The sequence below is a fragment of the Mercenaria mercenaria genome, chromosome 3 (assembly GCF_021730395.1).
Source record: "Mercenaria mercenaria strain notata chromosome 3, MADL_Memer_1, whole genome shotgun sequence".
In the NCBI taxonomy this organism is placed as follows: Eukaryota; Metazoa; Mollusca; class Bivalvia; order Venerida; family Veneridae; genus Mercenaria; species Mercenaria mercenaria.
In genome coordinates this window covers 67,341,065-67,353,299 of record NC_069363.1, presented here as the reverse complement: position 1 = coordinate 67,353,299, position 12,235 = coordinate 67,341,065, and the positions used below count along the sequence as shown (strand labels likewise).

General features: G+C 33.9%; 1 protein-coding gene across 1 annotated transcript in view; it reads right to left on the bottom strand.

Moving 5' to 3' along the window:
- The window catches only part of LOC123525709 (centromere-associated protein E-like), a 95,968-nt gene extending 85,403 nt beyond the window's left edge, over positions 1–10,565 (bottom strand). The window contains exons 1-2 of the mRNA XM_053538835.1: positions 10,413–10,565; positions 4,120–4,223 (exon numbers count right to left, since the gene is read on the bottom strand). Coding sequence (XP_053394810.1) covers positions 4,120–4,223; positions 10,413–10,465 — 157 coding nt within the window. The 5' untranslated portion in view covers positions 10,466–10,565. The remainder of the gene's footprint in view (positions 1–4,119; positions 4,224–10,412) is intronic.
- Positions 10,566–12,235: the final 1,670 nt, after the last annotated feature.

Below are 12,235 nucleotides of genomic sequence, written 5' to 3'. Positions count from 1 at the left end.
TCAATATTTCGGAATGGTATCTTTCAAAATGACATGAGCTTCTCAATTCAAACCGATAACAAAAGGTGTGATCGTCTTTTGTTACGATCAAATGGCCAGTAATTATCGGCAATTAGTGCGACACCTTGTGTCAATTTTGTTGTTTGATCTCAGTTAAAGATAAACTCGATCTTTAATTAGGCCATAATTAAACAAGAGCTGTCCGTAAGACAGCCAAGCTCGACTATTCGAAATATTGTCCCAGAAGCAGGAAAATATTACCCAAAAGGTTAAATATCAAAAGAGTTTTAAGTTCAAAAAGGGGGAATAAATTGACCAAAATGCATATCAGTTATGGGACTTGCTGCTATCAACTAGTTTTATAACCCCGAAGGCACATGTGAAGTTTCAATTCAATATCTGCATTAGTTTTGGAGATAGAAACTTGCATGTAAAACTTTAACCTGAATTTTCAAAGTCCAAAAGGGGGCATAATTTGCCCAAAATACATGCCAGAGTTATGGGACTTGATCCAGTGAGGTTAGTAATTGATCTAGAAAAAGAAAAAATAAGTTTCAAATCTATATGCCTTTTAGTAATAGCTGTATGTACTTGCACGCAAAAGTTTAACCAGAATTTGCTAAGTCCAAAAGGGGACATAATTTGGCCAAAATGAAGGTCAGAGTTATGGGACTTGCTGCTATCAACTAGCTTTATAACCCCGAAGACACATGTGAAGTTTCAAATCAATATCTGCATTAGCTTTGGAGATAATAACTTGCATGTTAAACTTTAACCAAAATTTTCTAAGTCTAAAAGGGGGCATAATTTGCTCAAAAAACATGTCAGAGTTATGGGACTTGACCCAGTGAGGTTGGTAATTGATCTAGAAAAAGAAAAAATAAGTTTCAAATCTATATGCCTTTTAGAAATAGCTGTATGTACTTGCACGCAAAACTTTAACCAGAATTTTCTAAGTCCAAAAGGGGGCATAATTTGGCCAAAATGAAGGTCAGAGTTATGGGACTTGCTGCTATCAACTAGATTTATAACCCCGAAGACACATGTGAACTTTCAAATCAATATCTGCATTAGTTTTGGAGATAGTAACTTGCATGTAAAACTTTAATAACCAAAATTTTCTAAGTCTAAAAGGGGGCATAATTCGCTCAAAATACATGTCAGAGTTATGGGTCTTGACCCAGTGAGGTTGGTAATTGATCTAGAAAAAGAAAAAATAAGTTTCAAATCTATATGCCTTTTAGAAATAGCTGTATGTACTTGCACGCAAAACTTTAACCAGAATTTTCTAAGTCCAAAAGGGGGCATAATTTGGCCAAAATGAAAGTCAGAGTTATGGGACTTGCTGCTATCAACTAGTTTTATAACCCGAAGACACATGTGAAGTTTCAAATCAATATCTGCATTAGTTTTGGAGATAGTAACTTGCATGTAAAACTTTAACCAAAATTTTCTAAGTCCAAAAGGGGGCATAACTTGCTCAAAATACATGTCAGAGTTATGGGACTTGACCCAGAGAGGTTGGTAATTGACCTAGAAAAAAAAAAAATAAGTTTCAAAGCTATATGCCTTTAATTGGTGGCTGTATGTACTTGCATGCAAAAACTTAACCAAGGTGTGACGCAGACGCCAGGGTGAGTAGAATAGCTAGACTATTCTTCGAATAGTCGAGCTAAAAATTGTTTGCAGTGCTCCGACCAAGATTTTTAGGAGTGGGTAGGGATTTTTAACCAGGTTTTCAACGAAAACCTGGGTTATTAGATTGGGGTAGATGTTGGTCGGGCGAGCGGGCGGCGGCGTCAAACTGGTGTTTCCGGTCAATAACTTTTGTTTCGGTAAAGATGTTTGAATAAAACTGGTATGTATGTAGCTTATATCAAGACAAAGGCTGGGATTGATTTTGGGGTTTCTGGGGTCAAGGTCACTGTTACTTAAAATAGAAAAAGGGTTTCCGGTCAATAACTTTTGTTTCGGTAAAGATATTTGAATAAAACTTGGTATGTATGTAGCTTATATCAAGACAAAGGCTGGGATTGATTTTGGGGTTTCTGGGGTCAAGGTCAAGGTCACTGTTACTTAAAATAGAAAAAGGGTTTCCGGTCAATAACTTAACTTAGGAATGAGCTATCATGATGAAACTTGGTGTATAGAAAACTTATATAAAGTTGTAGCTTGGGATTGATTTTGGGGTTTCTGGGATCAAGGTCAAGGTCATTGTTACTAAAAATAGGGTTAGGGTTAGCATATCTTCTACATGCATGGAGGGATTTTGATAAATGTTGGCACAATTGTTCACCATCATGAGACGAAGTGTCATGCGCAAGAACCAGGTCCCTAGGTCTAAGGTCAAGGTCACACTTAGAGGTCAAAGGATACAAGAATGAAAACTTTGTCCGGAGCATATCTTCTTCATGCATAGAGGGATTTTGATGTAACTTGGCACAATTATACACCATCATGAGACGAAGGTCTGTATGAACCATGGGTCAGTATGATGCATGAGGGCCTCTTATAAATGTGAATGTGTACTTTTCAGTCTCCAGCATAGTAAGACCTTGAACTTTGAACTTATATCAAAGGGATTATCTACAGTAACTGGTCATAGACAAGTAAACTATGAAGCATGATGGTTGTAGGCCAAAATTATCTGCAGCTATTGATAGGTAACCATTTTTAATGTCTGCCCATAAACAATGACCTACTGACCCCAGAAACAATAACAGTCATCAATTAACCACTAGCTATCATATCAAGCCCTAGCTTTCTCTTCTTACAGACTGAAAATTGTTTTAATGTCACCGGCACCTTCATCTCCTCACCTTGAAAGATTATACAGGCTATTTACAGACCACTTGCAAACATCCTGTGTAGGCAAAAACAATTTCCAGATATTGAACAGAAAATGTTTTCAGTCTCAATTTCACAGTATTCTTGACCTTAGATGTTCTAAAACCCCAAAACAACTGGGGTCACCAAAAGATGACAGCCAACCATCCTCTGAAGTTTGACAACTATACACCTAAATCTTATCCATATACCAAACAGATACTGTTTTCAGCTTAAAGGTTTCTGTGTCAAACCTTGACCTTTAAGCTAAGCTATCGACCCCCAAAACAAATGGGGTCATCTAATCATAAATGACTACATGCAATCATCCTGTGAAGTTCATCATCGTAAGTAACTGCCTTCTCCAGCAATTGGGTGGAAAAAAAATTCAGTGTGAAAGTCACTATTATTTACTTACTTACCTACCCATCCCATTTTTTTATCAATATCACAGGAAAAGTAAACGCTGACCTTTGACATTCCTCCCCTCCCCTAACATAATAGGGGTCATCTACTGACCACAGGCAATCATCCAATTAATCTGACTACTGTAGGCGAAAGTGGTCTTACTTATTGAGCTGAAATTGTATCAAGTTTCAAGGTCACTGTACCTTGACCTTTGTCATACTGACCCCCAATCAGGGCTTTACATCAGGAAATTTGGAAGAGGCACTGGCCTTTCAAATTAGGAAATTTATGCACGATAATTGTCCATTTTGGAAAAAAATATCAAGCAGAAGTAAACACAGAAAGACTATTTAAATTTATCTCCCCTGAAACACAGACTAAAATCCAGGCCATGGAACATAACGAATTAGACTGGTAATGTGTCACACATGGATCTGTGCGCTGTTAGGCTATAGTGCGATAAAAAATCAATACCAGACAAAGCGCTTCCTCTGGAAATACTAAAATGTAAACAAAATCTTAACCATCAGTTGGCATGATTTTGGGAAATCTTCCTTTGCATTTTAGGGGATATCTCTGCCACGGGAAAAAATAGTATATTTTAGGATTGGGAAGTGGCCTTATATAAGGCCTCTGTTATAGAAAGATGAAAAGCCCTGCCATTCAACAGGTCTCATCTACTGACCACAATTATTTTAGTTTGAGCATTCTCAGACCAAGCATTCTGTTGATATTGATTGGAAAGTAGTCAACCAACTGACAATGAGCAAAACAATATATCTCCTCTTATATGAAGGGTAGTGTGTGTGTGTGCCAGAGAGAGATACTTTTCTTGTCAGCACTCATTTATTTACACACTGCAAAAATCTGCAATATAAGATTTACCAAATATATAAGGAGTTGGTTTCCTTCCATTTGCATCACTGTCATCGCAGCAGATGGAATTCTCATGCACACTCCAGTGTGACTTTAGACCACTAGTCAGCTCTCTAAAATAAACAAAATGAAATTTAAAACTATTCATTTATTTTTCATTTCATATACAAGACTTTGCTGTATTATTTATTATTGCAAATTGCTGTCTGTGAAACCAGAACGCAGAAAAGTCAGTAAACTGTTTGAAACCTGTGTGAATCTTAATATTATCATTTGCTGAAATATCAAAACAGTCATCAGTGAATGATAATTGAATCTCTCTATGAAAACAGTTATAAAACAGTTTCTGACATCAAAAATGACTGAATATTCTAATACTTTTTGTACAATATTTAATTTTTTTTTACTTTTTGCCACATGGGCAACTTACTTCAAGTGAGATACTTTTCTCTTTACAGTCATCACATCAAGGTAATATAGATTTTTACCTCTTTTTTAAACTCTAGTCTAGGAAAACTATACCCTGACTGTTGTAAGCCATATTAAGAACATAATCTTTCAGTTGCTTCCATCAATCAAAGACAGACAAAACTGATTTGCAAAAGTCATTACTTTTCTATTAAAGTCTAGCCTTAAACACATTTGCCTTATAAATCAGGATGACTTAATTTAATGATCAGATATTTTATAGTTATCATCCCTGCAAGCAAAGAAGTATAAAATACACAGAATCATAAAAAACAGGAGATAATCTTGCATAGTCTCATATCACCGCGTTATCATATTGAAGCACTTTGCTGATTTGGATCACCCGTGATCAAATCAACAGATGCTTATGTAAGTATAACACTGGCCATCGTGTCAAATTTTCAAATGACCACTGTTGATTTCTCAGACTTCAATCATAATCACCATAGGCTTGACAGCATGCTGCATTCAATATCATGACTTCTCGTAAAGAATTTGTCTGACTTCATTTAGTTTTCAGAGTTTTCATATTTTCCTTCCCTGTTTTGTAAAAAATACTAACAACATTATTACACAGTTGAAAATACTTAAATCGGCTCATAAATGACACTACAGGTTCAGTACTGACCTTCAAAAATTCAGTAGTTTCTAAGGGTTTTCATAGTAGTTTTCCTCCATTTTCAAGGACTAAAATGGGCGCAATGTCACCGTTGCTGAGACATGAAATAACCAATTTAAATCCAATTTAGGACAAAATCAAACAATGTAACACAAGATTTACCTTCAACGCATCGCGGAAATTAAATTACACAGTGTGAAAATTACTTGAAAGAGCATAAAACCCGTAAAGTCAAGTACTGTACCGTACTATCGCCGACTCCGTGGCAGGCCCTAATGGCGGTAACGGTTGTTTTTTAGTTTATTTTGGTCTGTTTATAATGTTTGTCCGTTTTCACTTCGCACCTGACGAATTAAAGGACTATTTGCCATCTTTTGTACGTTTTTTCCTAAATTCAAGTAGTTTTCAAATAGTTTGTAACTGTTACAAAATTCAAGTAGTTTTCAAGGAGTAGGCATCAAATTCAAGGACTTTCCATGGCCTGTGCGAACCATGTGACCATGCATTTAGTGTTTGTCTATAAATTTAGGTCTACCAGTAGTCCAACTAATTTGACGCGATCCTAGGAAATATTGAGATATATTTTTCATATGGGCAATATCCCCACTCGCGTCAAACACTCGAATGACCAAAATAGTTGAAGCAACTTCCGATGAAATTTTCATCGCTGCCGACGCTTTACATGCTATAGGTTTAAATGTTGATTATTTCACGATTTGACCATAAATTAAAATATAACTTACATGTATCGAAAGGGGATTCAACTTCTCATTAATCTATGTTAAAATTATCAAATAATATCCAAAATTACGAATTAAACCTTTGTATGTACTGTACACCATCAACCTTTACCGTGTTTACACGCCATATAAAACCAATAACTGTGCACTGTGATTTAACTTCCATTATTTTGGTCCTTCGAAGTTTTAACGTTTAGATTGCCCATCACAAATATAAAACAATCTGATCTGAACATCAAATTATTTTGACTACATTTAGGTCTACAGCGAAGGTTTAAAAATAAGATAAGATTTATTTTAAGTCGGCAAGACATCAAACAAGTACAACATAAGCGGTAGGCCTAAAGTACGAAAATAAGGTTATTTTCGCGAAAATAAGATTGTTTTACGAAAATAAGCCATATATTTTTTATTTCTTTATTTTTTAAAATTCTTTCTTTGGTTTCTTAAAGACTATATTAGTATATGCTTCCATACGAAAAATGAGCGATTTTTATCTAATAATAAAGAAATAATCATCATTTATATGCAAACCGCGCTGATTTTACTTACGAAAATAACCGTAATAAATGCGAAAATAAGGCATATATTTTATGTCAGTTCTTTTTTCTAAATTCTTTTTTTAGTTTCTTAAAGACTATATTAGCACATTCCTCCATACGAAAAATGAGTGATTTTTTTCCAATAATAAAGAAATAATCATCATTTATATGCCAACAGCGCTGATTTTACTTACGAAAATAACCGAAATAAATGCGAAAATAAGCTATTTCTTTTATATCAGTTTATTTTTTAGATATTTTTCTTTAACTTTCTTAAAAACTATAACAATACATGCCCCCATACGGAAAATGATTAATTTGAATCTTATAATAACGAAATAGTAAGCATTTATGTGTCAGCCGCACTGATTTCAATTACGAAAATAACCGTAATAAATGCGAAAATAAGGCATATATTTTATATCAGTTCTTTTTTCTAAATTCTTTTTTTTTTAGTTTCTTAAAGACTATATTAGCACATTCCTCCATATGAAAAATGAGTGATTTTTATCCAATAATAAAGAAATAATCATCATTTATATGCCAACAGCGCTGATTTTACTTACGAAAATAACCGAAATAAATGCGAAAATAAGCTATTTCTTTTATATCAGTTTATTTTTTAGATATTTTTCTTTAACTTTCTTAAAGACTATAACAATACATGCCCCCATACGGAAAATGATTAGTTTGAATCTTATAATAACGAAATAGTAAGCATTTATGTGTCAGCCGCACTGATTTCAATTACGATAATAGCAGTAATAATTGCGAAAATAAGCCATATCGTTTAAACTTTTTTTTTAAATATCTTCTTTTACTTTCTTAAAGACTATAACAGTTAATGCCTCTATGTGAAAAATCAATCATTTTTATCTTTTAGTGAGAATAACGGGAATTATTAACGAAAATAACGGGAATTATGTATTAGATTACGGGATTTTAACTACTAAAATAACTTTAATAAAGTTACATATTTTAAATCTCTTTTTATTATTATTTTTTTTTATGAATGATACATGCATCTCATTTCAATGGGTTTCATCCAAATATAAATATTTGTAATGTTATTCAAAGTAGTTTATGATGTTAATATTTACAATCATAAACAGGAAAACGTTATATATATATATATATATATATATATTTATATATGCAGAGAGATGCAGGTTTCGCATTTTAATAAACGGGAATAAGAATTACTTTTTTTGGTGAAATTTCCGTAAAATACATAGAAAAATAGTTTATATCATACAAAATAACGACTTATGTCTCTTTGAAATAATATGGTATATAATAATATTTCTCTCCATTGTTCCCTTTAATTGCTACTACAAACAACATATCACTTTTGATTGGATTATCACACCTTGATTAATTGTTTGTTTATATAAAGCACGTGTATATTATCTGCAATGCGCATTGCAATTAACAATCAATCAAGCGATTGTGCTGACATCGGGTAACGCTTTGGTGTATATACTTCAAAGAAAAGTACGACTATTGTGAAAATATTTCTTTCTTCATATAGTCGATCACTATCTTATCATTAGTCTACCAAATTTCAGTAACTTATTTTCGCATATAAAAAGTTATTTTCGTTACGATTTGAGGTATGTTAATAAATTTCGCTAATTATTTCATAAAATTGTTGGACTAAAATCATTAATTTTCGCTTCATAAGTGTCTTATGATCGTATCTATATAATGATATAAATTCAAGTTGAATTAGATAAAAAAAAAAAATAAAATATAGCTTTTTTTCGCATATAAAAAGTTATTTTCGCAAGCGATTTTGACGCATGTTGATTAAAATCGCTAATTATTGGACTAAAATCACTTAATTTTGCTTTATAAGTGTCTTTATAATAATATAAATTAAAGTTCATTTAGATATTAAAAGAATAATATATAGCTTATTTTCGCACAAAAAAAGTTATTTTCGCAAGCGATTTTGACGCATGATAATTAAAAATCGCTAATTATTTCATAATTATCAGACTAAAATCACTTATTTTTGCTTCATAAGTATCTAATGATCGTATATATATAATGATATAAATTAAAATTGATTTAGATAAAAAATAAATAAAATATAGCTTATTTTCGCATATAAAAAGTTATTTTCGCAAGCGATTTTGACGCATGTTGATTAAAATCGCTAATTATTTCCTAATTATTGGACTAAAATCACTTAATTTTGCTTTATTAGTGTATAATGATCGTATCTTTATGATGATATAAATTTTTTCAATTTTTTCATTTTTTTTTTCAATTTTCGATTTATTGCATAAAGCATGTAAATACAATGCCTATAGCAAATACAAACATCATATAATATGGAGCACAGAGAGTACATAAATATTTTCAGAAGAGATAATAAACTAATAAGTCAAACAATTTGTCACAATGTTATCACAAAACTTATATATTTTCACTTTGATATCAAACAATTAAACCTGTGTTCAGGGGTATATACACCCTATATATACCTATACTGTAAACCAAATATATTATGAGTTTCTCCTTTCCATTGCCAGGTAAATGAATTTTGCTAAATCATTTAAGATTTTACTAGAGGTTGAAGAGATAAGACTTTCGAATTTGTTAATGTTTGGCCAATGACAAAAATATGGTTTTAAACATTTTCTTCTTATTTCACTATAAAATGGACAGACAAGTAGGAAATGATATTCACTTTCCACTTTACTCATATTGCAAAAAGTGCATATTCTATCTTCTCTTAATACGTTTTCATACCTTCCTGTTTCAATGCGGAGTTTATGTGATGAAGTTCGAAATTTACACAGTGCGTTTCTATATTTACCTTCAGGAACAACCTTTAAATATTTCTCTAATTCAAAGTCATGTTTAAACAATGCATACGACCGCATTCTACCAGAGTTATTTATATCAGAATACCAGTTTTGTTTATAAGTATCAAAAACTCTTTGCTTAATAATTTCATATGGGATATCTATAACATCTTGATCAATCCACACTTGAGAGAATCCATGAGAATCTAAGAAATGTTTAAGCTGATACGCCCAATTATTGTTATTATAATTTCTGTTTAAATCCGCATCTTGCCTAAGTAAGAAATATGCCTGTTTTACTAGTGAAGTATTATTTTGGTTTAATATTTTCATCCAATATCGCAGCATTATCATCTTTCTTAGTACTTCAAATGGAAACCGCCCTGTTTCACCATACAGTGCCGACAAGTTTGTTGATTTCTTAACACCAAGTATACTTCTTATAAATTTTGTGTGTATTAATTCTACCTCTTTTGCAGTATGAAAACCCCATATTTCAGCTCCAAAATTTAAAACTGATGCAACTAGGGTGTCAAAAAGCTTAAATTTCTGTGACACAGGTAATTCTATATTTCTGAATACTTTCAATAAATTGTACAATGCAAATGATGCATGCTGAGCAATACTATAAACTAAAGTTCATTTAGGTAATAAATAAATAAAATATAGCTTATTTTCGCACATAAAAAGTTATTTTCGCAAGCGATTTTGACGCATGTTAATTAAAATCGCTATAATTTCCTAATTGTTGGACTAAACTCGTTTAGTTTTGTTTTATAAGTGACAAATGATCGTCTCTATATAATGATATAAAATAAATTTTAATTAGATATATAATAAAAAATATATGGCTTATTTTCGTAAAAAAATCTTATTTTCGCACTTTAGGCCTACCCCAACATAAGCTCATGTGAGCTTTTGAAACGACTCTGTGTTTGGTCCATCATTTTTCGCCAATGGTACATTTTGAAGTCGTATGGATAACAAAAATAATCGGCACGACTTTCAAGGCAATTATCAGCATTATCTGCACGATCGTCGATAGCCTCCGCTGAAAAGTTGATACAATTTTCTCGCGAAAAGTAGTTACAATAAGATTTTATCTAAAAACAATTACTTCTGGATCAGTTGACGAACTCTTATGGCTACTTGGATGTTGTCTGATGCCATAATCGTCGTAAAAAGAGATGGGGGCCTGTATTACAATGATGTGACTAAATTTCTTTATTTTTCCCACAATCAATTTTTCAAAACACCGCCTCTCCGTTTGATTGGCTCGCGCTGGTAATTTCCGGTTTTATTTCTTGAATAAAATCCGTATAATGCCGTCAAAGGAACCGTTCAGATTTTCGTTCACTCCTCCAAATTTTACCAGCTTGACAACCACAACCTAGACAAGTCCCAGAAAACCCATGCCTTGGAGTGACAATTTCCGAAGATCTGAAATGGAGCTCCCATATCACCAAAAAATAAAAGGTAAGGAGCAGATACACCACAAACACAGCCACAGAGCCACGCATTTGCAAAGTAGGCCCACAACAAAAAGAAGCTATAACGGAAAAATATTATATATTATATTCAAAAATCCAACAAGTACATTTTGATTTTATGCAAAATATAGAAAAAGGAGGAGGAAGGTGTAGAGGGATAGAGGGGTGGGGTGGGTGACTGGATTGAAAGGGAAAGTGGAACAAGGATGAATATTCAAAAGTGAATGCTACGTTCCTTAATCACAGTTACCCTACAACATAAACCACAGCAGCGCAGACACACACACACACACACACACCCACCCACCCACCCACCCATATACACACACGCACGCACGCACGCACACAACTAACTTACATTTCTCTCTCTCTCTATCTATCTGTTTATCAATATATCTATCTACCCAAGAAGTACATTTTAATAATTTTATGCACAATATAGAAAAAGGAGGAGGAAGGGGTGGGACCCAGCCAGCATTCTATATCGGCCCGATATCAAACCGACGTCGTTCTCTATAACGGCCCGATATCGGCTTCAATTTCGGCTGCAAATAGAAATGATGTCGGCCCGACGTCGGCAGACGATATCGGGCCATGTTATCATAAACAATTAGATTACTTTTTCACGTTTATCAATAATATTTTGAAAAATATAGCTATATTAGAGAATCCAATATCGGCCCGTGTCAATCCAACTTACGAAATAATTACACTGATTGATGTCGATCTACCGATTTCAATATTTTGCGGCAGTTCAACGGTCCGATCTCGGCGATATATGATCATTTTGTGTCGATTCGCCGTAAAACCTAACTCACTCACTCACAACGGCCCGACGTCGGCCCTACATCGGCACATTTTGCCGACATTCCGACATTATACCTATATCGGGCCGATATAGTCATGCTGGCTGGGAAAGGCTAGTGTGGTTTCCGGTGTCCCACAAGGCAAACTTTTAGGCCCTTACAATTCCTAGCCTATGTCAATGACCTACCTGCATGCACATCATCCGAGACCAGACTGTTTGCAGATCATTGCCTCCTGTATAGGCGTATCCGGACACCTGATGATACCAAGAAGCTCCAAGAAGACTTGTTCGCACTCTGTAGCTTGGAACACAAGTGGCAGGTGAAGTTTTATCCCAAGAAGTGTCAAGTACTGAGCATCTGTACCAACAGCAGGTTTAGACAGGACACCCAGTACACACTATATGACCACGGACTGCAGAAACTCGACAGTGCAAAGTACCTGGGCGTTACAATTTCCAATGACCTTTCTTGGGGTAAACATGTAGATGGCATAATCTCTAAAGCATCCAAGACCCTAAGTTTCTTGCGACGCAACCTATACAATACCACCAAGGAAGCCAGACAAACTACCTACTCGGTATTTGTGGTCCCATCTATTGAGAACTCTGATGTAGCCTGGGACCCACACCTCTGTTCTGATA